The sequence below is a fragment of the Salvelinus fontinalis genome, unplaced genomic scaffold (assembly GCF_029448725.1).
Source record: "Salvelinus fontinalis isolate EN_2023a unplaced genomic scaffold, ASM2944872v1 scaffold_1433, whole genome shotgun sequence".
In the NCBI taxonomy this organism is placed as follows: Eukaryota; Metazoa; Chordata; class Actinopteri; order Salmoniformes; family Salmonidae; genus Salvelinus; species Salvelinus fontinalis.
In genome coordinates, this window is record NW_026601642.1 from 1,533 (window position 1) to 26,500 (window position 24,968).

Consider the following 24,968-nt stretch of genomic DNA (forward strand, 5'->3'; position numbering starts at 1 on the left):
CTGACTGACTGATGTTTTCTGTCCATTTCACCATACTTTCCAGCATCCGATTCGTTGTTGTATATATTTTTTAGAAGCAAATCCTCTTAGAATGCAGAGTAAATAGATTAGGATTCAGTGGAGGATTAGGGTCTGCGCGCTGCTGTCAGATTAGTCCCGAGCGCAGCGCGTCGACAGCTCGTGACAAGGCCATGGCTGCTGTTCAGGAAAGGGGCTCGAGCTGCTCCGTTCGGCGCGCAGTGCTTCTGCCCGTGCTCACCGCTTAAAAATCGTTTGTTATATTGGCTTCCGTTCATGAATAAAAACCGTCGGCAGCCCGTAATCTCGACACATACACACAGTAGCCTACACGGTACACAGTACAATACTGTAGGCCACATCATCTGATAGACTATAGAGAGACCAAACATTCACTGCCTCAGCATGCCTAATGATAGTGGGGTTGACATATTTTAGTGTGCAACAAATACAAGGGACTGGCCTAAAAGCCATAAACACAAGATACAAAACCTCTTTAATACAGCAATACAATAGGCTAGTTTACAGCTCTGTATTAGGATACTGTAAATTGTGACCAGGATCAATCATGAAAAACAAAAAGCCTAATTACTGCACTGTTTTAAACGAGGCTGGGATTAAAGAACATTTCAATTAAATGGGCAGAAAATGTAAAACACAATTTTTCAGCAGGAGGGCTGGGTGAGAGAACTGAGATGGGGCTGGACAGGGCTAGGCCTATATAGCCTATACAACGTTCTGTAAAATAAAACCTACTAGCAAGACATTAGCATATTTATTCACATTTGACTTAGACTTAAATTCATAATTCTTAGGCTAATCACGCATCAACATTTCAGAATAGAGCTAGATCAGTTATCAGATATATTTACAGAATACATTTGATTAAAAAAATGCATAAAAAAAAGATGGAGTTTACAGTCGAGAAAGAAAAGGTCAAAGGATGTTTTCAAACAAGACCAAAATGAACCACTTTCAGCTTCCCCGAGTCTTCGTTCACCTGAGAGGGGGGAAGAAAGAGGGGGGAAGAAAGAGGAGGGAAGAAAGAGGGGGGAAGAAAGAGGAGGGAAGAAAGAGGGCGGAAGAAAGAGGGCGGGAGAAAGAGGGGGGAAGAAAGAGGAGGGAAGAAAGAGGGCGGAAGAAAGAGGGGGGAAGAAAGAGGAGGGAAGAAAGAGGAGGGAAGAAAGAGGGGGGAGAAAGAGACCAGCTAAATCTTGAATTTGGACTTCCCTCTCCTCCCCTCCCCTCTCCTCCTCTCTCCAAACCATTGTCACTCAGGGCGACCTCCCCGGCCTTGAGCCGTGTGTTAATAGTGGTTATGATCGACATTAAAACCCTAACAACGGTAACTAGATACATATTTAAACAGCATTGTAAATTCTTCCTCCAATAGCCTACAGTCTGGATCCCTGAGTGACTGTGTGGTTCAGTGCCGAGACAATCTCCCGCTAACCGCCCCAAAACATGAATTATTACTACGACGAAGATGATGAAGATGCGGAACGCGTCCCAAATGGCATCGTATTCCCTATCTAGTGCACTACTGTAGACCAGAGCCCTATTCCCTATCTAGTGCACTACTGTAGACCAGAGCCCTATTCCCTATCTAGTGCACTACTGTAGACCAGAGCCCTATTCCCTATCTAGTGCACTACTGTAGACCAGAGCCCTATTCCCTATCTAGTGCACTACTGTAGACCAGAGCCCTATTCCCTATATAGTGCACTACTGTAGACCAGAGCCCTATTCCCTATCTAGTGCACTACTGTAGACCAGAGCCCTATTCCCTATCTAGTGCACTACTGTAGACCAGAGCCCTATTCCCTATCTAGTGCACTACTGTAGACCAGAGCCCTATTCCCTATCTAGTGCACTACTGTAGACCAGAGCCCTATTCCCTATCTAGTGCACTACTGTAGACCAGAGCCCTATTCCCTATCTAGTGCACTACTATAGAACAGAGTCCTACTCCCTATCTAGTGCACTACTATAGACCAGAGCCCTATTCCCTATCTAGTGCACTACTATAGACCAGTGCACTACTATAGACCAGAGCCCTATTCCCTATCTAGTGCACTACTATAGAACAGAGTCCTACTCCCTATATAGTGCACTACTTTAGACCAGAGCCCTATTCCCTATATAGTGCACTACTTTTGACAGGGCCCCATGGGATTCCCTATGGGCCTTGGTCAAAAGTAGTGTGTATATATACAGTGTGGTGAAAAAGTATTTGCCCCCTTCCTGCACATTTGTCACACTTAAATGTTTCAGATCATCAAACAACTGTTAATATTACACAGAGATAACCCAACACACACACACACACACACACACACACACACACACACACACACACACACACACACACACACACACACACACACACACACACACACACACACACACACACACACACACACACACACACACACACACACACAAACCTGTTTGTCTCCATGGTCATGCCTGATCAGTGCTCAGGGTCCCGGTGTTTCTCTCCTCCAGTGGCCAGCTCCTGTTGGTCGGTCCTGCTCTGCTGATTAACCAATCACAAGAGAGACAATCAGAATGTGCAGAGATCTACAGGACCCAGCAGATGGCCAAGGTATCTACCAGTAGTAAGTAGCCATCCTGGATGGCCAAGGTATCTACCAGTAGTAAGTAGCCATCCTGGATGGCCAAGGTATCTACCAGTAGTAAGTAGCCATCCTGGATGGCCAAGGTATCTGCTCGTAGTAAGTAGCCATCCTGGATGACCAAGGTATCTGCTCGTAGTAAGTAACCATCCTGGATGGCCAAGGTATCTACCAGTAGTTAGTAGCCATCCTGGATGGCCAAGGTATCTGCTGGTAGTAAGTAGCCATCCTGGATGACCAAGGTATCTGCTCGTAGTAAGTAACCATCCTGGATGGCCAAGGTATCTACCAGTAGTAAGTAGCCATCCTGGATGGCCAAGGTATCTACCAGTAGTAAGTAACCATCCTGGATGGCCAAGGTACCTACCAGTAGTAAGTAGCCATCCTGGATGGCCAAGGTATCTGCTCGTAGTAAGTAACCATCCTGGATGGCCAAGGTATCTACCAGTAGTAAGTAGCCATCCTGGATGGCCAAGGTATCTACCAGTAGTAAGTAACCATCCTGGATGGCCAAGGTATCTACCAGTAGTAAGTAGCCATCCTGGATGGCCAAGGTATCTGCTCGTAGTAAGTAACCATCCTGGATGGCCAAGGTATCTACCAGTAGTAAGTAGCCATCCTGGATGGCCAAGGTATCTACCAGTAGTAAGTAACCATCCTGGATGGCCAAGGTACCTACCAGTAGTAAGTAGCCATCCTGGATGGCCAAGGTATCTGCTCGTAGTAAGTAACCATCCTGGATGGCCAAGGTAGATGCTCGTAGTAAGTAGCCATCCTGGATGACCAAGGTATCTGCTCGTAGTAAGTAACCATCCTGGATGGCCAAGGTATCTACCAGTAGTAAGTAGCCATCCTGGATGGCCAAGGTATCTACCAGTAGTAAGTAACCATCCTGGATGGCCAAGGTATCTACCAGTAGTAAGTAGCCATCCTGGATGGCCAAGGTATCTGCTCGTAGTAAGTAACCATCCTGGATGGCCAAGGTATCTGCTCGTAGTAAGTAGCCATCCTGGATGGCCAATGTATCTGCTCGTAGTAAGTAGCCATCCTGGATGGCCAAGGTATCTACCAGTAATAAGTAGCCATCCTGGATGGCCAAGGATCTGCTCGTAGTAAGTAACCATCCTGGATGGCCAAGGTATCTGCTCGTAGTAAGTAACCATCCTGGATGGCCAAGGATCTGCTCGTAGTAAGTAACCATCCTGGATGACCAAGGTATCTGCTCGTAGTAAGTAACCATCCTGGATGGCCAAGGTATCTACCAGTAGTAAGTAGCCATCCTGGATGGCCAAGGTATCTGCTCGTAGTTAGTAGCCATCCTGGATGGCCAAGGTATCTGCTCGTAGTAAGTAGCCATCCTGGATGGCCAAGGTATCTGCTCGTAGTAAGTAGCCATCCTGGATGGCCAAGGTATCTACCAGTAGTAAGTAGCCATCCTGGATGGCCAAGGTATCTGCTCGTAGTTAGTAGCCATCCTGGATGGCCAAGGTATCTACCAGTAGTAAGTAGCCATCCTGGATGGCCAAGGTATCTGCTCGTAGTAAGTAACCATCCTGGATGGCCAAGGTATCTGCTCGTAGTAAGTAGCCATCCTGGATGGCCAAGGTATCCAATTTGTAAGTCGCTCTGGATAAGAGCGTCTGCTAAATGACTTAAATGTAAAATGTAAATGTATCTGAGAACGTGTTCTCAACTTGCCTACCTGGTTAAATAAAGGTTAAATAAAAAATAAAAAATCTGCTCGTAGTAAGTAGCCATCCTGGATGGCCAAGGTATCTGCTTATAGTAAGCGCCCAGAACGGGTCATAGGAGCAGGAGGCTGTTTCTATAGCGTGAGGCAGGAGGCTGTTTCTATAGCGTGAGGCAGGAGGCTGTTTCTATAGCGTGAGGCAGGAGGCTGTTTCTATAGCGTGAGGTAGGAGGCTTCGCCTCCACTGGACCTGAAGGGTTTCTCAGAACTTTGACAGCTCTGTTATTGAGATCAGGACAACAACATTAAGGTAAGAAACAGTATACAATTCGTGTTTTATGTTGGTAATTCTAATATTTACATTTCATAGTATTTTTTCCGATTTCTAAAATGAATCTTTGAAATGAACCTTTGATAACAAGCCGAGGAGACAGTCAGTCAAAACGAGGCAAGGTTGCTAGCTAGTTGATTTATCTCTTCTCTTGTCTTTTTTATGTTCATGTTTTCTTTGATAGCTGTACAAAATACAATGCTCATATTGACAATTTGAAGAGTATTTGTCATTAGGTATTAGCTTGAGCTAATACTAGCTTGTAGCTAGCTAGCAAGCTAGAAGAGTAGTAGCTAGCTAGCTAAGAAGAGAGAGCTGCAGCAGGATTGCTACTTCACCAGTAAAATGTATGATATCCATATAATTATTAGCTAGAAAGATAGATAACTAGCTACATATCTCATCAGGTAGCCACCTCTTTATCTGTGATGTGATTCATAAAAATAGTCAGCCAGCTGTCATTAGAAGCCAAAACGAACTGGCTAGTGATTTGATATGTAGCTAGCTAGATAGATATGTAGCTAGCTAGATAGATATGTAGCTAGCTAGATAGATATGTAGCTAGCTAGATAGATATGTAGCTAGCGAGATAGATATGTAACTAGCGAGATAGATATGTAGCTAGCTAGATAGATATGTAGCTAGCTAGATAGATATGTAGCTAGCTAGATAGATATGTAGCTAGCTAGATAGATATGTAACTAGCTAGATAGATATGTAGCTAGCTAGATAGATATGTAGCTAGCTAGATAGATATGTAGCTAGCTAGATAGATATGTAGCTAGCTAGATAGATATGTAGCTAGCTAGATATGTAGCTAGCTAGAGAGATATGTAGCTAGCTAGAGAGATATGTAGCTAGCTAGCTAGAGAGATATGTAGCTAGCTAGATAGATATGTAGCTAGCTAGATAGATATGTAGCTAGCTAGAGAGATATGTAGCTAGCTAGAGAGATATGTAGCTAGCTAGATAGATATGTAGCTAGCTAGATAGATATGTAGCTAGCTAGATGACTACATAGCTAGACCTCGTATTAGGTGTCTGTTTATCTGTGATATGATTCCTAAAAATAGTAGCAAAGCCTTCTGGCTGTTAATTGCAAGAATGAATCTAGCCTAAGCCTTATGATTTAATTTAACTATTCAAGTCAGTTAAGAACAAATTCTTACAATGACGGCCTACACCGGCCAAACCCGGCCGACGCTGGGCCAATTGTGCGCCGCCCTATGGGACTCCCAATCACAACCGGATGTGATGCAGCCTGGAATCAAACCAGGGACTCTTGCACTGAGATGCAGTGCCTTAGACCGCTGCACCACTCGGGAGCCTGATGATCGCTAACTAAGCCAGCTAGATAATTACTTTTGAAAGGTCAGGCTCAGAAAGTACTTGATAATGATGCATTGTTGGTATGTACTATTAGACCTGTATATACATGAGGTCTATGTTCTTCAAATATAATCTCTCTCTGTGGTGGACTGTCAGCTCTCAGACCTTCATGAGACAGTCAATTCTCTGTCTGGTGGACTGTCAGCTCTCAGACCTTCATGAGGGGACAGTCAATTCTCTGTCTGGTGAACTGTCAGCTCTCAGACCTTCATGAGGAGACAGTCAATTCTCTGTCTGGTGAACTGTCAGCTCTCAGACCTTCATGAGGAGACAGTCAATTCTCTGTCTGGTGGACTGTCAGCTCTCAGACCTTCATGAGGAGACAGTCAATTCTCTGTCTGGTGGACTGTCAGCTCGCAAACCTTCATGGGGAGACAGTCAATTCTCTGTCTGGTGAACTGTCAGCTCTCAGACCTTCATGAGGAGACAGTCAATTCTCTGTCTGGTGGACTGTCAGCTCTCAGACCTTCATGAGGAGACAGTCAATTCTCTGTCTGGTGGACTGTCAGCTCGCAAACCTTCATGGGGAGACAGTCAATTCTCTGTCTGGTGGACTGTCAGCTCTCAGACCTTCATGAGGAGACAGTCAATTCTCTGTCTGGTGGACTGTCCGCTCTCAGACCTTCATGAGGAGACAGTCAATTCTCTGTCTGGTGGACTGTCAGCTCTCAGACCTTCATGAGGAGACAGTCAATTCTCTGTCTGGTGGACTGTCAGCTCTCAGACCTTCATGAGGAGACAGTCAATTCTCTGTCTGGTGGACTGTCCGCTCTCAGACCTTCATGAGGAGACAGTCAATTCTCTGTCTGGTGAACTGTCAGCTCTCAGACCTTCATGAGGAGACAGTCAATACTCTGTCTGGTGGACTGTCAGCTCTCAGACCTTCATGAGGAGACAGTCAATTCTCTGTCTGGTGAACTGTCAGCTCTCAGACTTTCATGAGGAGACAGTCAATAGAGAGAGACCAGACAGTCAATAGAAACTGTCCCCACAGTGACAAGGACAGGCAGAGGCTGGAGAGACTGGACAACATGCTGCTGAGGCTGCAGACAATCACACCCTCACCGGACACACTGACACAGCCTAGGTGAGCCTAGGTGAACTTCAGTACTGGACGAGTACTGGACGACTACTGTAGAAATTGTTATCTTTGTTACAGGAAAGATGGAAAGGAGAATATGACACGGTTTGTGTAGCACCAGAATGCAAGGGTAAGCAGTTACGCATCGTAGGGGACAGACATTGTTTTAGGTTGTGGCACTCTGGTAAATCTGTGACTCATTACAGACATAGGCACTAGTAAAGGGACTCCTAGTCTTCACCCAGTAGCTCACATTGTCACTGGTCATTTCGCTTCACGCCAGGCCGATTCATACCAAAGTCTATATAAATGGGACCTGATGCATCTCTGCTTGGCACTCAGCATTCAGGAGATTGGGGCTAAGGCACTGAGATAGACTAGTGTCCTGTCCAGGGGGTGTACTGAGGAGATAGACTAGTGTCCTGTCCAGGGGGTGTAATGAGGTGATAGACTAGTGTCCTGTCCAGGGGGTGTACTGAGGAGATAGACTAGTGTCCTGTCCAGGGGGTGTACTGAGGAGATAGACTAGTGTCCTGTCCAGGGGGTGTACTGAGGAGATAGACTAGTGTCCTGTCCAGGGGGTGTACTGAGGAGATAGACTAGTGTCCTGTCCAGGGGGTGTACTGAGGAGATAGACTAGTGTCCTGTCCAGGGGGTGTACTGAGGAGATAGACTAGTGTCCTGTCCAGGGGGTGTACTGAGGAGATGGACTAGTGTCCTGTCCAGGGGGTGTACTGAGGAGATAGACTAGTGTCCTGTCCAGGGGGTGTACTGAGGAGATAGACTAGTGTCCTGTCCAGGGGGTGTACTGAGGAGATAGACTAGTGTCCTGTCCAGGGGGTATACTGAGGAGATAGACTAGTGTCCTGTCCAGGGGGTGTACTGAGGAGATGGACTAGTGTCCTGTCCAGGGGTGTACTGAGGAGATAGACTAGTGTCCTGTCCAGGGGGTGTACTGAGGAGATAGACTAGTGTCCTGTCCAGGGGGTGTACTGAGGAGATAGACTAGTGTCCTGTCCAGGGGGTGTACTGAGGAGATAGACTAGTGTCCTGTCCATGGGGTGTACTGAGGAGATAGACTAGTGTCCTGTCCAGGGGGTATACTTGTACACAGTGGTGGAAAAAGTACTCAATCATCATACTTGAGTAAAAGTAAAGATACCTTAATAAAAAATTACTCAAGTAAAAGTGAATGTCACCCAGTAAAATACTACTTGAATAAAAGTCTAAAAGTATTTGGTTTTAACTGTACTTAAGTATCAACATTAAATGGAATTGCTAAAATGTACTTAAGTATCAAAACTAAAAGTATAAACCATTTAAAATTCTGTATATTAAGCAAACCAGACGGCACAATTTTAGTATATTTTTTTTAACTTACGGATAGCCAGGGGCACACTCCAACACTAAGACATAATTTACAAACGAAGCATTTGTGTTTAGTGAGTTTGCGAGATAAGAGGCAGTAGGGATGACCAGGGATGTTCTCTTGATAAGTGTGTGAATTGGACCATTTTCCTGTCAAAATGTAACGACTTCTTTTGGGTGACAGGGAAAATATATGGAGTAAAAAGTACATTATTTTCTTTAGGAATGTAGTGAAGTAAAAGTAAAACATTTAAATAGTAAAGTACAGATATCCCAAAAACGACTTAAGTAGTACTTTAAAGTATTTTTACTTAAGTACTTTACACCACTGCTTGTACATCAAGCTGCACGCTACGGAAACAATAAGAAGGAAAGAAATTCCACAAATTAACTTTTAACAAGACACACCTGTTAATTGAAATGCATTCCAGTTGACTACCTCATAAAGCTGGTTGAGAGAATGCCAAGAGTGTGCAAAGCTGTTATGAAGGCAAAGGGTGGCTACTTTTAAGAATCTCAAATATAACATATATTTTTGATTTGTTTAACACTTTTTTGGTTACTACATGATTCCATATGTGTTATTTCCTAGTTTTGATGTCTTCACTATTATTCTACAATGTAGAAAATAGTACAAAATAAAGAAAAACCCTTGAATAAATATATAAACACAATTGTATAAGGAATTGGCAACTCGCTCTCATTCTGAGAAGCAAGGTAGGACACTTGACACTTTCAACATGTGAACAAAGTGGACAGGTTAGTATGCTGTTCAAACAGTTGGAGACGGACAGTAGTGGAGGTCCAGAACAGTTACACTGTTCTGCCTTGTTAGCTAGCAAATAGATCCACTTTGGCTGAACATGAAATACACACTGAGTGGACAAAACATTAAGAACACCTGCTCTTTCCATGACAGACTGACCAGGTGAAACCAGGTGAAAGCTATGATCCCTTATTGATGTCACTTGTTAAATCCACTTCCATCAGTGTAGATGAAGGGGAGGAGACCGGTTAAAGAAGGATTTTTAAGCATTGAGACAATTAAGACATGGATTGTGTTTGTGTGCCATTCGGGAGTGAATGGGTAAGATCAAAAAATGTAAGTGCCTTTGAACGGGGTATGGTAGTAGGTTTCAGGAACACCGGTTTGTGTCAAGAACTGCAACGCTGCTGGGTTTTTCACACTCAACAGTTTCTCGTGTGTATCAAGAATGATCCACCACCCAAAGGACATCCAGCCAACTTGACACGACTGTAGGAAGCATTGCGGTCAACATGGGCCAGCTTCCCTGTGGAATGCTTTCAACACCTTGTAGTCTCTCTTTATGTAGTGTTGTGGAGTCTCTTTATGTAGTGTTGTAGTGTCTCTTTATGTAGTGTTGTGGAGTCTCTTTATGTAGTGTTGTAGTGTCTCTTTATGTAGTGTTGTGGAGTCTCTTTATGTAGTCTCTCTTTATGTAGTGTTGTAGTGTCTCTTTATGTAGTGTTGTGGTGTCTCTTTATGTAGTGTTGTAGTGTCTCTTTATGTAGTGTTGTAGTGTCTCTTTATGTAGTGTTGTAGTGTCTCTTTATGTAGTGTTGTAGTGTCTCTTTATGTAGTGTTGTGGTGTCTCTCTTTATGTAGTGTTGTAGTGTCTCTTTATGTAGTGTTGTGGTGTCTCTTTATGTAGTGTTGTAGTGTCTCTTTATGTAGTGTTGTAGTCTCTCTTTATGTAGCGTTGTGGTGTCTCTTTATGTAGTGTTGTGGTCTCTCTTTATGTAGTGTTGTAGTCTCTCTTTATGTAGTGTTGTGGAGTCTCTTTATGTAGTGTTGTAGTGTCTCTTTGTGTAGTGTTGTAGTGTCTCTTTATGTAGTGTTGTGGTCTCTCTTTATGTAGTGTTGTAGTGTCTCTTTATGTAGTGTTGTAGTCTCTCTTTATGTAGTGTTGTGGTCTCTCTTTATCAATCAATTTTTCAATCAATTTTATTTTATATAGCCCTTCGTACATCAGCTAATATCTCGAAGTGCTGTACAGAAACCCAGCCTAAAACCCCAAACAGCTAGTAATGCAGGTGTAGAAGCACGGTGGCTAGGAAAAACTCCCTAGAAAGGCCAAAACCTAGGAAGAAACCTAGAGAGGAACCAGGCTATGAGGGGTGGCCAGTCCTCTTCTGGCTGTGCCGGGTGGAGATTATAACAGAACTATGCCAAGATCTTCAAAAATGTTCATAAGTGACAAGCATGGTCAAATAATAATCATGAATAATTTTCAGTTGGCTTTTCATAGCCGATCATTAAGAGTTGAAAACAGCAGGTCTGGGACAGGTAGGGGTTCCATAACCGCAGGCAGAACAGTTGAAACTGGAATAGCAGCAAGGCCAGGCGGACTGGGGACAGCAAGGAGTCACCACGGCCGGTAGTCCCGACGTATGGTCCTAGGGCTCAGGTCCTCCGAGAGAAAGAAAGAGAGAAGGAGGAAATTAGAGAGAGCCAAGATTTTCAAAATGTTCATAAATGACAAGCATGGTCAAATAATAATCAGGAATAAATCTCAGTTGGCTTTTCATAGCCGATCATTAAGAGTTGAAAAAAGCAGGTCTGGAACAGGTAGGGGTTTCGTAACCGCAGGCAGAACAGTTGAAAATGGAATAGCAGCAAGGCCAGGCGGACTGGGGACAGCAAGGTGTCAGCATGCCCGGTAGTCCTGACGTATGGTCCTAGGGCTCAGGTTCTCAGAGAGAAAGAGAGAACGAGAGAATTAGAGAGAGCATACTTAAATTCACACAGGACACTGGATAAGACAGGAGAAGTACTCCAGGTATAACCAACTGACCCTAGCCCCCCGACACATAAACTACTGCAGCATAAATACTGGAGGCTGAGACAGGAGCGGTCAGGAGACACTGTGGCCCCATCCGAAGAAACCCCCGGACAGGGCCAAACAGGAAGGATATAACCCCACCCACTTTGCCAAAGCACAGCCCCCGCACCACTAGAGGGATGTCCTCAACCACCAACTTACAATCCTGAGACAAGGCCGAGTATAGCCCACAAAGGTCTCCACCACAGCACAATCCAAGGGGGGGCGCCAACCCAGACAGGAAGATCACATCAGTAACTCAGCCCACTCAAGTGACGCACCCCTCCTAGGGACGGCATGAAAGAGCACCAGCAAGCCAGTGACTCAGCCCCTGTAACAGGGTTAGAGGCAGAGAATCCCAGTGGAGAGAGGGGAACCGGCCTGGCAGAGACAGCAAGGGCGGTTCGTTGCTCCAGAGCCTTTCCGTTCACCTTCACACTCCTGGGCCAGACTACACTCAATCATATGACCTACTGAAGAGATAAGTCTTCAGTAAAGACTTAAAGGTTGAGACCGAGTCTGCGTCTCTCACATGGGTAGGCAGACTGTTCCATAAAAATGGAGATCTATAGGAGAAAGCCCAGCCTCCCGCTGTTTGCTTAGAAATTCTAGGGACAATTAGGAGGCCTGCGTCTTGTGACCGTAGCGTACGTATTGGTATGTACGGCAGGACCAACTCGGAAAGATAGGTAGGAGCAAGCCCATGTAAGGCTTTATAGGTTAACAGTAAAACCTTGAAATCAGCCCTTGCCTTAACAGGAAGCCAGTGTAGGGAAGCTAGCACTGGAGTAATATGATCAAATTTCTTGGTTCTAGTCAGGATTCTAGCAGCCGTATTTAGCACTAACTGAAGTTTATTTAGTGCTTTATCCGGGTAGCCGGAAAGTAGAGCATTGCAGTAGTCTAACCTAGAAGTAACAAATGCATGGATTAATTTTTCAGCATCATTTTTGGACAGAAAATTTCTGATTTTTGCAATGTTACGTAGATGGAAAAAAGCTGTCCTTGAAACAGTCTTGATATGTTCGTCAAAAGAGAGATCAGGGTCAAGAGTAACGCCGAGGTCCTTCACAGTTTTATTTGATTTAACAGAAGATCTCTTTGTTTCTTGGGACCTAGAACAAGCATCTCTGTTTTGTCCGAGTTTAAAAGTAGAACGTTTTCAGCCATCCACTTCCTTATGTCTGAAACACAGGCTTCTAGCGAGGGCAATTTTGGGGCTTCACCATGTTTCATTGAAATGTACAGCTGTGTGTCATCCGCATAGCAGTGAAAGTTAACATTATGTTTTCGAATAACATCCCCAAGAGGTAAAATATATAGTGAAAACAATAGTGGTCCTAAAACGGAACCTTGAGGAACACCGAAATGTACAGTTGATTTGTCAGAGGACAGACCATTCACAGAGACAAACTGATATCTTTCCGACAGGTAAGATCTAAACCAGGCCAGAACTTGTCCGTGTAGACCAATTTGGGTTTCCAGTCTCTCCAAAAGAATGTGGTGATCGATGGTGTCAAAGGCAGCACTAAGGTCTAGTAGCACGAGGACAGATGCAGAGCCACGGTCTGACGCCATTAAAAGGTCATTTACCACCTTCACAAGTGCAGTCTCAGTGCTATGATGGGGTCTAAAACCAGACTGAAGCATTTCTTATACATTGTTTGTCTTCAGGAAGGCAGTGAGTTGCTGCGCAACAGCTTTTTCTAAAATTTTTGAGAGGAATGGGAGATTCGATATAGGCCGATAGTTTTTTATATTTTCCGGGTCAAGGTTTGGCTTTTTCAAGAGAGGCTTTATCACTGCCACTTTTAGTGAGTTTGGTACACATCCGGTGGATAGAGAGCTGTTTATTATGTTCAACATAGGAGGGCCAAGCACAGGAAGCAGCTCCTTCAGCAGTTTAGTAGGAATAGGATCCAGTATGCAGCTTGAAGGTTTAGAGGCCATGATTATTTTCATCATTGTGTCAAGAGATATAGTACTAAAACACTTAAGTGTCTCTCCCGATCCCAGGCCCTCGCAGAGCTGTGCAGATCCAGGACAGCTAAGCCCTGGAGGAATACGCAGATTCAAAGAGGAGTCCGTAATTTGCTTTCTAATGGTCATGATCTTTTCCTCAAAGAAGTTCATGAATTTATTACTGCTGAAGTGAAAGCCATCCTCTCTTGGGGAATGCTGCTTTTTAGTTAGCTTTGCAACAGTATCAAAAATAAATTTTGGATTGTTCTTATTTTCCTCGATTAAGTTGGAAAAGTAGGATGATCGAGCAGCAGTGAGGGCTCTTCGGTACTGCACGGTACTGTCTTTCCAAGCTAGTCGGAAGACTTCCAGTTTGGTGTGGCGCCATTTCCGTTCCAATTTCCTGGAAGCTTGCTTCAAAGCTCGGGTATTTTCTGTATACCAGGGAGCTAGTTTCTTATGACAAATGTTTTTCGTTTTTAGGGGTGCAACTGCATCTAGGGTATTGCGCAAGGTTAAATTGAGTTCCTCAGTTAAGTGGTTAACTGATTTTTGTCCTCTGATGTCCTTGGGTAGGCTGAAGGAGTCTGGAAGGGCATCAAGGAATTTTTGTGTTGTCTGAGAATTTATAGCACAACTTTTGATGCTCCTTGGTTGGGGTCTGAGCAGATTATTTGTTGCGATTGCAAACGTAATAAAATGGTGGTCCGATAGTCCAGGATTATGTGGAAAAACATTAAGATCTACAACATTTATTCCATGGGACAAAACTAGGTCCAGAGTATGACTGTGGCAGTGAGTAGGTCCAGAGACATGTTGGACAAAACCCACTGAGTTGATGATGGCTCCGAAAGACTTTTGGAGTGGGTCTGTGGACTTCTCCATGTGAATATTAAAATCACCCAAAATTAGAATATGATCTGCTATGACTACAAGGTCTGATAGGAATTCAGGAAACTCAGAGAGGAACGCTGTATATGGCCCAGGAGGCCTGTAAACAGTAGCTATAAAAAGTGATTGAGTAGGCTGAATAGATTTCATGACTAGAAGCTCAAAAGACGAAAACGCCATTTTTTTTTTGTAAATTGAAATTTGCTATCGTAAATGTTAGCAACACCTCCGCCTTTGCGGGATGCACGGGGGATATGGTCACTAGTGTAACCAGGAGGTGAGGCCTCATTTAACACAGTAAATTCATCAGGCTTAAGCCATGTTTCAGTCAGGCCAATCACATCAAGATTATGATCAGTGATTAGTTCATTGACTATGACTGCCTTTGAAGTGAGGGATCTAACATTAAGTAACCCTATTTTGAGATGTGAGGTATCACGATCTCTTTCAATAATGGCAGGAATGGAGGAGGTCTTTATCCTAATAAGATTGCTAAGGCGAACACCGCCATGTTTAGTTTTGCCCAACCTAGGTCGAGGCACAGACACGTCCTCAATGGGGATAGCTGAGCTGACTACACTGACTGTGATAGTGGCAGACTCCACTAAACTGGCAGGCTGGCTAACAGCCTGCTGCCTGGCCTGCACCCTATTTCATTGTGGGGCTAAAGGAGTTAGAGCCCTATCTATGTTGGTAGATAAGATGAGAGCACCCCTCCAGCTAGGATGGAGTCCGTCACTCCTCAGCAGGTCAGGCTTGGTCCTGTTTGTGGGTGAGTCCCAGAAAGAGGGCCAATTATCTACAAATTCTATCTTTTGGGAGGGGCAGAAAACAGTTTTCAACCAGCAATTGAGTGCTGAGACTCTGCTGTAGAGCTCGTCACTCCCCCTAACTGGGAGGGGGCCAGAGACAATTACTCGATGCCGACACATCTTTCTAGCTGATTTACACGCTGAAGCTATGTTGCACTTGTTGACCTCTGACTGCTTCATCCTAACATCGTTGGTGCCGACGTGGATAACAATATCTCTATACTCTCTACACTCGCCAGATTTAGCTTTAGCCAGCACCATCTTTAGATTAGCCGGTTGAAAGTTTCTGTTGGCTGAATGAGCGACACCGGTTGAGCATTCCAACAGCATTTCCCTCCAGAAGCCATGAGAAAGTTGTCCGGCTGCGGGGACTGTGCGGGGGGATTTATACTAACGTTACTATCTGTACTTACTGGTGGCACAGACGCTGTTTCTTCCTTTCCTACACTGAAATTACCCTTGCCTAACGATTGCGTCTAAAGCTGGGCTTGTAGCACAGCTATTCTCGCCGTAAGGCAATCGTTCTCCTGTATATTATGAGTACAGCGACTGCAATTAGAAGACATCATGTTAATGTTACTACTTAGCTTCGGCTGTTGAAGGTGTTGACGAACCATGTCCAGATAAAGCGTCCGGAGTGAAAAAGTTGAATGAGGGAAAAAAGTTGCGATGGAAAAACTAAAAATATAAACGGTAATTAAAAACAAAAACAAAACAAAAAACGTAAAGTTGTCAGCTAGCAAAGTAAAGTAAAGTTCGCAGCAAAACGCACAGCAACAAGACGCACAGCAACACGTAGTGTTGTTATGTAGTGTTGTGGAGTCTCTTTATGTAGTGTTGTAGTGTCTCTTTATGTAGTGTTGTAGTGTCACTTTATGTAGTGTTGTAGTGTCTCTTTATGTAGTGTTGTAGTGTCTCTTTATGTAGTGTTGTGGTGTCTCTCTTTATGTAGTGTTGTAGTGTCTCTTTATGTAGTGTTGTGGTCTCTCTTTATGTAGTGTTGTGGTGTCTCTTTATGTAGTGTTGTGGTGTCTCTCTTTATGTAGTGTTGTGGTCTCTCTTTATGTAGTGTTGTGGTGTCTCTCTTTATGTAGTGTTGTGGTGTCTCTTTATGTAGTGTTGTAGTGTCTCTTTATGTAGTGTTGTAGTGTCTCTTTATGTAGTGTTGTGGTGTCTCTTTATGTAGTGTTGTGGTGTCTCTTTATGTAGTGTTGTGGTGTCTCTCTTTATGTAGTGTTGTGGTGTCTCTTTATGTAGTGTTGTAGTGTCTCTTTATGTAGTGTTGTAGTGTCTCTTTATGTAGTGTTGTGGTCTCTCTTTATGTAGTGTTGTGGTGTCTCTTTATGTAGTGTTGTAGTGTCTCTTTATGTAGTGTTGTAGTGTCTCTTTATGTAGTGTTGTGGTGTCTCTTTATGTAGTGTTGTGGTGTCTCTTTATGTAGTGTTGTGGTGTCTCTTTATGTAGTGTTGTAGTGTCTCTTTATGTAGTGTTGTAGTGTCTCTTTATGTAGTGTTGTAGTCTCTCTTTATGTAGTGTTGTAGTGTCTCTTTATGTAGTGTTGTGGTGTCTCTTTATGTAGTGTTGTAGTGTCTCTTTATGTAGTGTTGTGGTGTCTCTCTTTATGTAGTGTTGTAGTGTCTCTTTATGTAGTGTTGTGGTCTCTCTTTATGTAGTGTTGTAGTGTCTCTTTATGTAGTGTTGTGGTCTCTCTTTATGTAGTGTTGTGGTGTCTCTCTTTCTGTAGTGTTGTGGTCTCTCTTTATGTAGTGTTGTGGTGTCTCTCTTTATGTAGTGTTGTGGTGTCTCTTTATGTAGTGTTGTAGTGTCTCTTTATGTAGTGTTGTGGTGTCTCTCTTTATGTAGTGTTGTAGTGTCTCTTTATGTAGTGTTGTGGTGTCTCTTTATGTAGTGTTGTAGTGTCTCTTTATGTAGTGTTGTGGTCTCTCTTTATGTAGTGTTGTGGTGTCTCTCTTTATGTAGTGTTGTGGTCTCTCTTTATGTAGTGTTGTGGTGTCTCTCTTTATGTAGTGTTGTAGTGTCTCTTTATGTAGTGTTGTGGTCTCTCTTTATGTAGTGTTGTAGTGTCTCTTTATGTAGTGTTGTGGTGTCTCTTTATGTAGTGTTGTGGTGTCTCTTTATGTAGTGTTGTGGTGTCTCTTTATGTAGTGTTGTAGTGTCTCTTTATGTAGTGTTGTAGTGTCTCTTTATGTAGTGTTGTGGTGTCTCTCTTTATGTAGTGTTGTGGTGTCTCTTTATGTAGTGTTGTGGTGTCTCTTTATGTAGTGTTGTAGTGTCTCTTTATGTAGTGTTGTAGTGTCTCTTTATGTAGTGTTGTAGTCTCTCTTTATGTAGTGTTGTAGTGTCTCTTTATGTAGTGTTGTGGTGTCTCTTTATGTAGTGTTGTGGTCTCTCTTTATGTAGTGTTGTGGTGTCTCGCTTGTCGTGATGTGTGTTTTGTCCTATATTTTTATTTTTAATCCCAGCCCCCGTCCTCGCAGAGGGCCTTTTTCCTTTTGGTAGGCCGTCGTTGTCAATAAGAATCTGTTCTTAACTGATTTGCCTAGTTAAATAAAGGTTTAAATATATATTATGGTTGTGGAAGGCTTATATACAGCCTAGATATCATTTAACAAGCTCTGAATTCATTAGGTTATTGCTAATTGTTTGCATTTGACCTTTAATTGTGCAACAAAGCTTATTTAGATAAAAAAAAAATTTAAATGGAGATATACTGCATATCGTGAATTGCCCATAAGTTTAGATATGATTTTTAGGCCAAAGCCGTAGCTGACACTACGGCTTTCAGGGCTGGGCTGTGTGCCTCCATCTCTACTCATAGATCCCAGATAGACAGAGGGGTCTATTCACTCTGAACCTGGAACCGGGTTTCCTGGTTAAACCAGACTGTGACATTACAGGGACTAAAATACATCTGACCCAGTATCAGTGGTTAAGGGGGCAACTTCTATGCTATATAATCCACTACACTAGGCTTCCAGCTAAATAGAAACATCAGCCAATTCCCAAAGACAGTAGAAACAGAGAGATGGGGGAGACGATGTGCTACTTCCTCTATTCAACATTAGTCAGATAGAGGAACGTTGGTCCCCTTCCCAGATTTCCGTCTCTTCCTCCTCTCTCTCTCTCCCCCAAACCGTCATTGTTTCTCGTCTCCATCTCTTCTCGCCGAGCCACACGGGAGGAATAATGCCCCCCCCATCCCCTCCTCCATCTCACTAAGCTGTCATTGGCTCCACATAACAAACAATGAAACTTCATCTGAGACCAGATTACCATGGTTTCAATAAAAACTACAGATTGAGAGAGAAAAAGAATGTAAAACAGAAAAGGGAAGAGGGGAAATGAATTGTCTCTTCTCTTCTCTCTCTGTAGTTATGATGTTTGGGGAGGTATCTTGATCTGTGTGTCTTAGGCAATGTCAGCTGTCCAGGGGAGAACCTGGGTATAGACCAGGGGAGAACCTGGGTATATAGTCCAGGGGAGAACCTGGGTATATAGTCCAGGGGAGAACCTGGGTATATAGTCCAGGGGAGAACCTGGGTATAGACCAGGGGAGAACCTGGGTATATAGTCCAGGGGAGAACCTGGGTATATAGTCCAGGGGAGAACCTGGGTATAGTCCAGGGGAGAACCTGGGTATAGTCCAGGGGAGAACATGGGTATAGTCCAGGGGAGAACATGGGCATAGTCCAGGGGAGAACATGGGCATAGTCCAGGGGAGAACCTGGGTATAGTCCAGGGGAGAACCTGGGTATAGTCCAGGGGAGAACATGGGTATAGTCCAGGGGAGAACATGGGTATAGTCCAGGGGAGAACATGGGTATAGTCCAGGGGAGAACATGGGTATAGTCCAGGGGCTTTTAACTGCCAAATCACCCTGACCCTCTTTTCTTCTTTCTGTTTTAAAAAGAGCTTAAGTCTCTCTCTCTCTCTCTCTCTCTCTCTCTCTCTCTCTCTCTCTCTCTCTCTCTCTCTCTCTCTCTCTCTCTCTCTCTCTCTCTCTCTCTCTCTCTCTCTCCTCTCTCTCTCTCTCTCTCTCTCTCTCTCTCTCTCTCCTCTCTCTCTCTCTCTCTCTCTCTCTCTCTCTCTCTCTCTCTCTCTCTCTCTCTCTCTCTCTCTCTCTTCTCTCTCTCTCTCTCTCTCCTCTCTCTCTCTCTCTCCTCTCTCTTCTCTCTCTTCTCTCTCTCTCTCTCTCTCTCTCTCTCTCAGGGGATTTTGAAATAGACAGCCACGAAAGGCCTATTAGGGATAATCTAATATTCAAATCCACATAAATACTCAATATGTTAGTTGGGGTGAACTACACTGCTCAAAAAAATAAAGGGAACACTTAAACAACACAATGTAACTCCAAGTCAATCACACTTCTGTGAAATCAAACTGTCCACTTAGGAAGCAACACTGATTGACAATAAATTTCACATGCTGTTGTGCAAATGGAATAGACAAAAGGTGGAAATTATAGGCAATTAGAAAGACACCCCCCAAAACAGGAGTGATTCTGCAGGTGGTGACCACAGACCACTTCTCAGTTCCTATGCTTCCTGGCTTGCTGTGTCTGTCAGCGTAGTGTCCAGAGCATGCAGGCGCTACCAGGAGAAAGGCCAGTACATCAGGAGACGTGGAGGAGGCCGTAGGAGGGCAACAACCCAGCAGCAGGACCGGTACCTCCGCCTTAGTGCAAGGAGGTGCACTGCCAGAGCCCTGCAAAATGACCTCCAGCAGGCCACAAATGTGCATGTGTCTGCTCAAACGGTCAGAAACAGACTCCATGAGGGTGGTATGAGGGCCCGACGTCCACAGGTGGGGGTTGTGCTTACAGCCCAACACCGTGCAGGACGTTTGGCATTTGCCAGAGAACACCAAGATTGGCAAATTCGCCACTGGCGCCCTGTGCTCTTCACAGATGAAAGCAGGTTCACACTGAGCACATGAGCACATGTGACAGACGTGACAGAGTCTGGAGACGCCGTGGAGAACGTTCTGCTGCCTGCAACATCCTCCAGCATGACCGGTTTGGCGATGGGTCAGTCATGGTGTGGGGTGGCATTTCTTTGTGGGGCCGCACAGCCCTCCATGTGCTCGCCAGAGGTAGCCTGACTGCCATTAGGTACCGAGATGAGATCCTCAAACCCCTTGTGAGACCATATGCTGACACATGCACATTTGTGGCCTGCTGGAGGTCATTTTGCAGGGCTCTGGCAGTGCACCTCCTTGCACTAAGGCGGAGGTAGCGGTCCTGCTGCTGGGTTGTTGCCCTCCTACGGCCTCCTCCACGTCTCCTGATGTACTGGCCTGTCTCCTGGTAGCGCCTGCATGCTCTGGACACTACGCTGACAGACACAGCAAACCTTTTTGCCACAGTTCGCATTGATGTGCCATCCTGGATGAACTGCACTACCTGAGCCACTTGTGTGGGTTGTAGACTCCTTCTCATGATACCACTAGAGTGAGAGCACCGCCAGCATTCAAAAGTGACCAAAACATCAGCCAGGAAGCATTGGAACTGAGAAGTGGTCTGTGGTCACCACCTGCAGAATCACTCCTGTTTTGGGGGGTGTCTTGCTAATTGCCTATAATTTCCACCTTTTGTCTATTCCATTTGCATAACAGCATGTGAAATTTATTGACAATCAGTGTTGCTTCCTAAGTGGACAGTTTGATTTCACAGAAGTGTGATTGACTTGGAGTTACATTGTGTTGTTTAAGTGTTCCCTTTATTTTTTTGAGCAGTGTATAAACATGACCCTCTTCCTTCCCTTCTCCTCTTCCTTCTCCTCTCCTCTCCTCTCCTTTAGTCACACCGTTTCATTGAGTCTTTCATGTTTGTGAGTGTGTTGTTCCTAAACACAGAGATGACGCCTCTGCTCTAGAGACCGGAGATGGAGCGGTTTGAGAGGCAAAATGGGGCTTTAATGTGTCTTTTTAATGTCTTCGGTCCACTACAGACTTATTTATGGACTGTCTCAATGTCTCCGGTCCACTATAGACTTAGTGATGGACTGTCTCAATGTCTCCGGTCCATTACAGACATAGTTATGGACTGTCTCAATGTCTCCGGTCCACTACAGACTTAGTTATGGACTGTCTCAATGTCTCCGGTCCACTACAAACTTAGTGATGGATTGTCTCAATGTCTCCGGTCCACTACAGACTTAGTGATGGACTGTCTCAATGTCTCTGGTCCACTACAGACTTAGTGATGGACTGTCTCCGGTCCACTACAGACTTAGTGATGGACTGTCTCAATGTCTCTGGTCCACTACAGACTTAGTGATGGACTGTCTCCGGTCCACTACAGACTTAGTGATGGACTGTCTCCGGTCCACTACAGACTTAGTGATGGACTGTCTCAATGTCTCTGGTCCACTACAGACTTAGTGATGGACTGTCTCCGGTCCACTACAGACTTAGTGATGGACTGTCTCCGGTCCACTACAGACTTAGTGATGGACTGTCTCTGGTCCACTACAGACTTAGTGATGGACTGTCTCAATGTCTCCGGTCCACTATAGACTTAGTGATGGACTGTCTCCGGTCCACTACAGACTTAGTGATGGACTGTCTCAATGTCTCCGGTCCACTACAGACTTAGTGATGGACTGTCTCCGGTCCACTACAGACTTAGTGATGGACTGTCTCCGGTCCACTACAGACTTAGTGATGGACTGTCTCAATGTCTCCGGTCCACTACAGACTTAGTGATGGACTGTCTCCGTCCACTACAGACTTAGTGATGGACTGTCTCTGGTCCACTACAGACTTAGTGATGGACTGTCTCCGTCCACTACAGACTTAGTGATGGACTGTCTCTGGTCCACTACAGACTTAGTGATGGACTGTCTCCGGTCCACTACAGACTTAGTGATGGACTGTCTCTGGTCCACTACAGACTTAGTGATGGACTGTCTCCGGTCCACTACAGACTTAGTGATGGATTGTCTCCGGTCCACTACAGACTTAGTGATGGACTGTCTCCGGTCCACTACAGACTTAGTGTGGACTGTCTCCGGTCCACTACAGACTTAGTGATGGACTGTCTCCGGTCCACTACAGACTTAGTGATGGACTGTCTCCGGTCCACTACAGACTTAGTGATGGACTGGTAAAAAGCATCAGGCAGACAGACTCCAGATGGGTTGGACATTTAAAATGTCACTAGAACACAGAACATGGAAGAATGCGTGACTACGTCGTTTTGGATAAAAGGGTCAGCTAAATGACATACAGTACTGGTCAAAAGTTTTAGAACACCTACTCATTCAAGGGTTTTTATTCATTTGTAATATTTTGTACATTGTAGAATAATAGTGAAGACATCAAAACTATGAAATAAAATATACAGAATCATGTAGTAACCAAGAAAGTGTTAAACAAATCAAAATATATTTTATATTTGAGATTCTTTAAATAGCCACCGTTTGCCTTGATGACAGCTTTGCACACTCTTGGCCCACCACTCCCACCTGTCTGTCTGTCCTGTGAGCTAGGCCCTGATGTCTGTCCATTGGTCGGTCCAGCCTCGTCCTGTCTGTCTGTCTTGTGAGCTAGACCCTGTTGTCTGTCCAGCCTCGTCCTGTCTGTCTGTCTGCCCTGTGAGCTAGGCCCTGATGTCTGTCCATTGGTCGGTCCATCCTCGTCCTGTCTGTCTGTCTGTCTGTCTTGTGAGCTAGGCACTGTTGTCTGTCCAGCCTCGTCATGTCTGTCTGTCTATCCTGTGAGCTAGGCCCTGATGTCTGTCCATTGGGTCGGTCCATCCTCGTCCTGTCTGTCTGTCCCCTAGTGTGGAACCACACCACGTTCCTCCCTCTAAGTGTGGACGGTGGCTCATCTGACGCGCACAAGCACGCACGCACACACACACACACACACAAAGAGGTTACACATCTGTGTCACTAGATAGATAGAGGATCTGATAAAGAGAGAAATTGAATCGAGCAATAGAGAAAGAAAGAGAAAGAGAGAGAGAGAAAGAAAGAGAGAGAGAGAGAGGAGAAGGAGTCAGAGAGACAGGGAGGAGAAGGAGTCAAAGAGACAGGGAGGAGAAGGAGTCAGAGAGACAGGGAGGAGAAGGAGTCAGAGAGACAGGGAGGAGAAGGAGTCAGAGAGACAGGGAGGAGAAGGAGTCAGTGAGACAGGGAGGAGAAGGAGTCAGAGAGACAGGGAGGAGAAGGAGTCAGAGAGACAGGGAGGAGAAGGAGTCAGTGAGACAGGGAGGAGAAGGAGTCAGAGAGACAGGGAGGAGAAGGAGTCAGTGAGACAGGGAGGAGAAGGAGTCAGAGAGACAGGGAGGAGAAGGAGTCAGAGAGACAGGGAGGAGAAGGAGTCAGTGAGACAGGGAGGAGAAGGAGTCAGAGAGACAGGGAGGAGAAGGAGTCAGTGAGACAGGGAGGAGAAGGAGTCAGAGAGACAGGGAGGAGAAGAACACACTGCAGTTAACAGGCTTTTCCCTGATGCAAGACAACCAAGACGAGAGAGAGGATCAGGGAGAGGATCAGGGAGAGGAGGAGGAGAGGATCAGGGAGAGGAGGAGGAGAGGATCAGGGAGAGGAGGGGGAGAGATAAACCTCCACTCTTCAACACAGAGAAAGATCCTGCAGCTACACCAGCCATTGTGTGGGAGAAACAGGAGAGGAGGAGAGGAGGGAGAAGAGACGTGAGAGTTGGCTTCTCTTCTTGGCTAAACGCTGAACGCTCGAAGAAAGAAAGGCATCTTTCCTCGCACTCGTTCGCTAGTCTTCCACTCACAATAGAGTATCTAACCAAATCACTCGTTCGCTAGTCTTCCACTCACAATGGAGTATCTAACCAAATCAACACACTTGTCAGCCAGATGTGTAGAAGCGATTTCCACCCACACACAAAGGGCTACAAAGCCGTGTGTGTGTGTGTGTGTGTGTGTGTGTGTGTGTGTGTGTGTGTGTGTGTGTGTTTAAAGCCAGGAGAGAGGCTCTGATAGCTCTGTCAAGGGTTTTACAGTTGGAAAAGAGAGGGAAGACTTGAGTATTATAGACTACATAACAGATGTCATTAAGAGTGTATTATAGACTACATAACAGACAGATGTCATTAAGAGTGTATTATAGACTACATAACAGACAGATGTCATTAAGAGTGTATTATAGACTACATAACAGATGTCATTAAGAGTGTATTATAGACTACATAACAGATGTCATTAAGAGTGTATTATAGACTACATAACAGATGTCATTAAGAGTGTATTATAGACTACATAACAGATGTCATTAAGACTGTATTATAGACTACATAACAGATGTCATTAAGAGTGTATTATAGACTACATAACAGACAGATGTCATTAAGAGTGTATTATAGACTACATAACAGTCAGATGTCATTAAGAGTGTATTATAGACTATATAACAGACAGATGTCATTAAGAGTGTATTATAGACTATATAACAGATGTCATTAAGAGTGTATTATAGACTACATAACAGATGTCATTAAGAGTGTATTATAGACTACATAACAGATGTCATTAAGAGTGTATTATAGACTATATAACAGATGTCATTAAGAGTGTATTATAGACTATATAACAGATGTCATTAAGAGTGTATTATAGACTATATAACAGATGTCATTAAGAGTGTATTATAGACTACATAACAGATGTCATTAAGAGTGTATTATAGACTATATAACAGATGTCATTAAGAGTGTATTATAGACTACATAACAGACAGATGTCATTAAGAGTGTATTATAGACTATATAACAGATGTCATTAAGAGTGTATTATAGACTACATAACAGATGTCATTAAGAGTGTATTATAGACTATATAACAGATGTCATTAAGAGTGTATTATAGACTACATAACAGACAGATGTCATTAAGAGTGTGTTATAGACTATATAACAGACATATGTCATTAAGAGTGTATTATAGACTA

The 24,968-nt window shown here is 44.3% G+C and overlaps 1 protein-coding gene across 2 annotated transcripts in view; it reads right to left on the reverse strand.

Moving 5' to 3' along the window:
• Positions 1 to 495: 495 nt before the first annotated feature.
• The window catches only part of LOC129849310 (WD repeat-containing and planar cell polarity effector protein fritz homolog), a gene marked incomplete at its 5' end in the record, with an annotated part of 36,241 nt that continues 11,768 nt past the window's right edge, over positions 496 to 24,968 (reverse strand). Inside the window, 2 exon segments of one of the 2 annotated variants that reach the window (XM_055916245.1) lie at positions 496 to 1,018; positions 2,466 to 2,554. In XM_055916245.1, the coding sequence (XP_055772220.1) occupies positions 2,499 to 2,554 (56 nt within the window). 2 annotated transcript variants of the gene reach the window in all.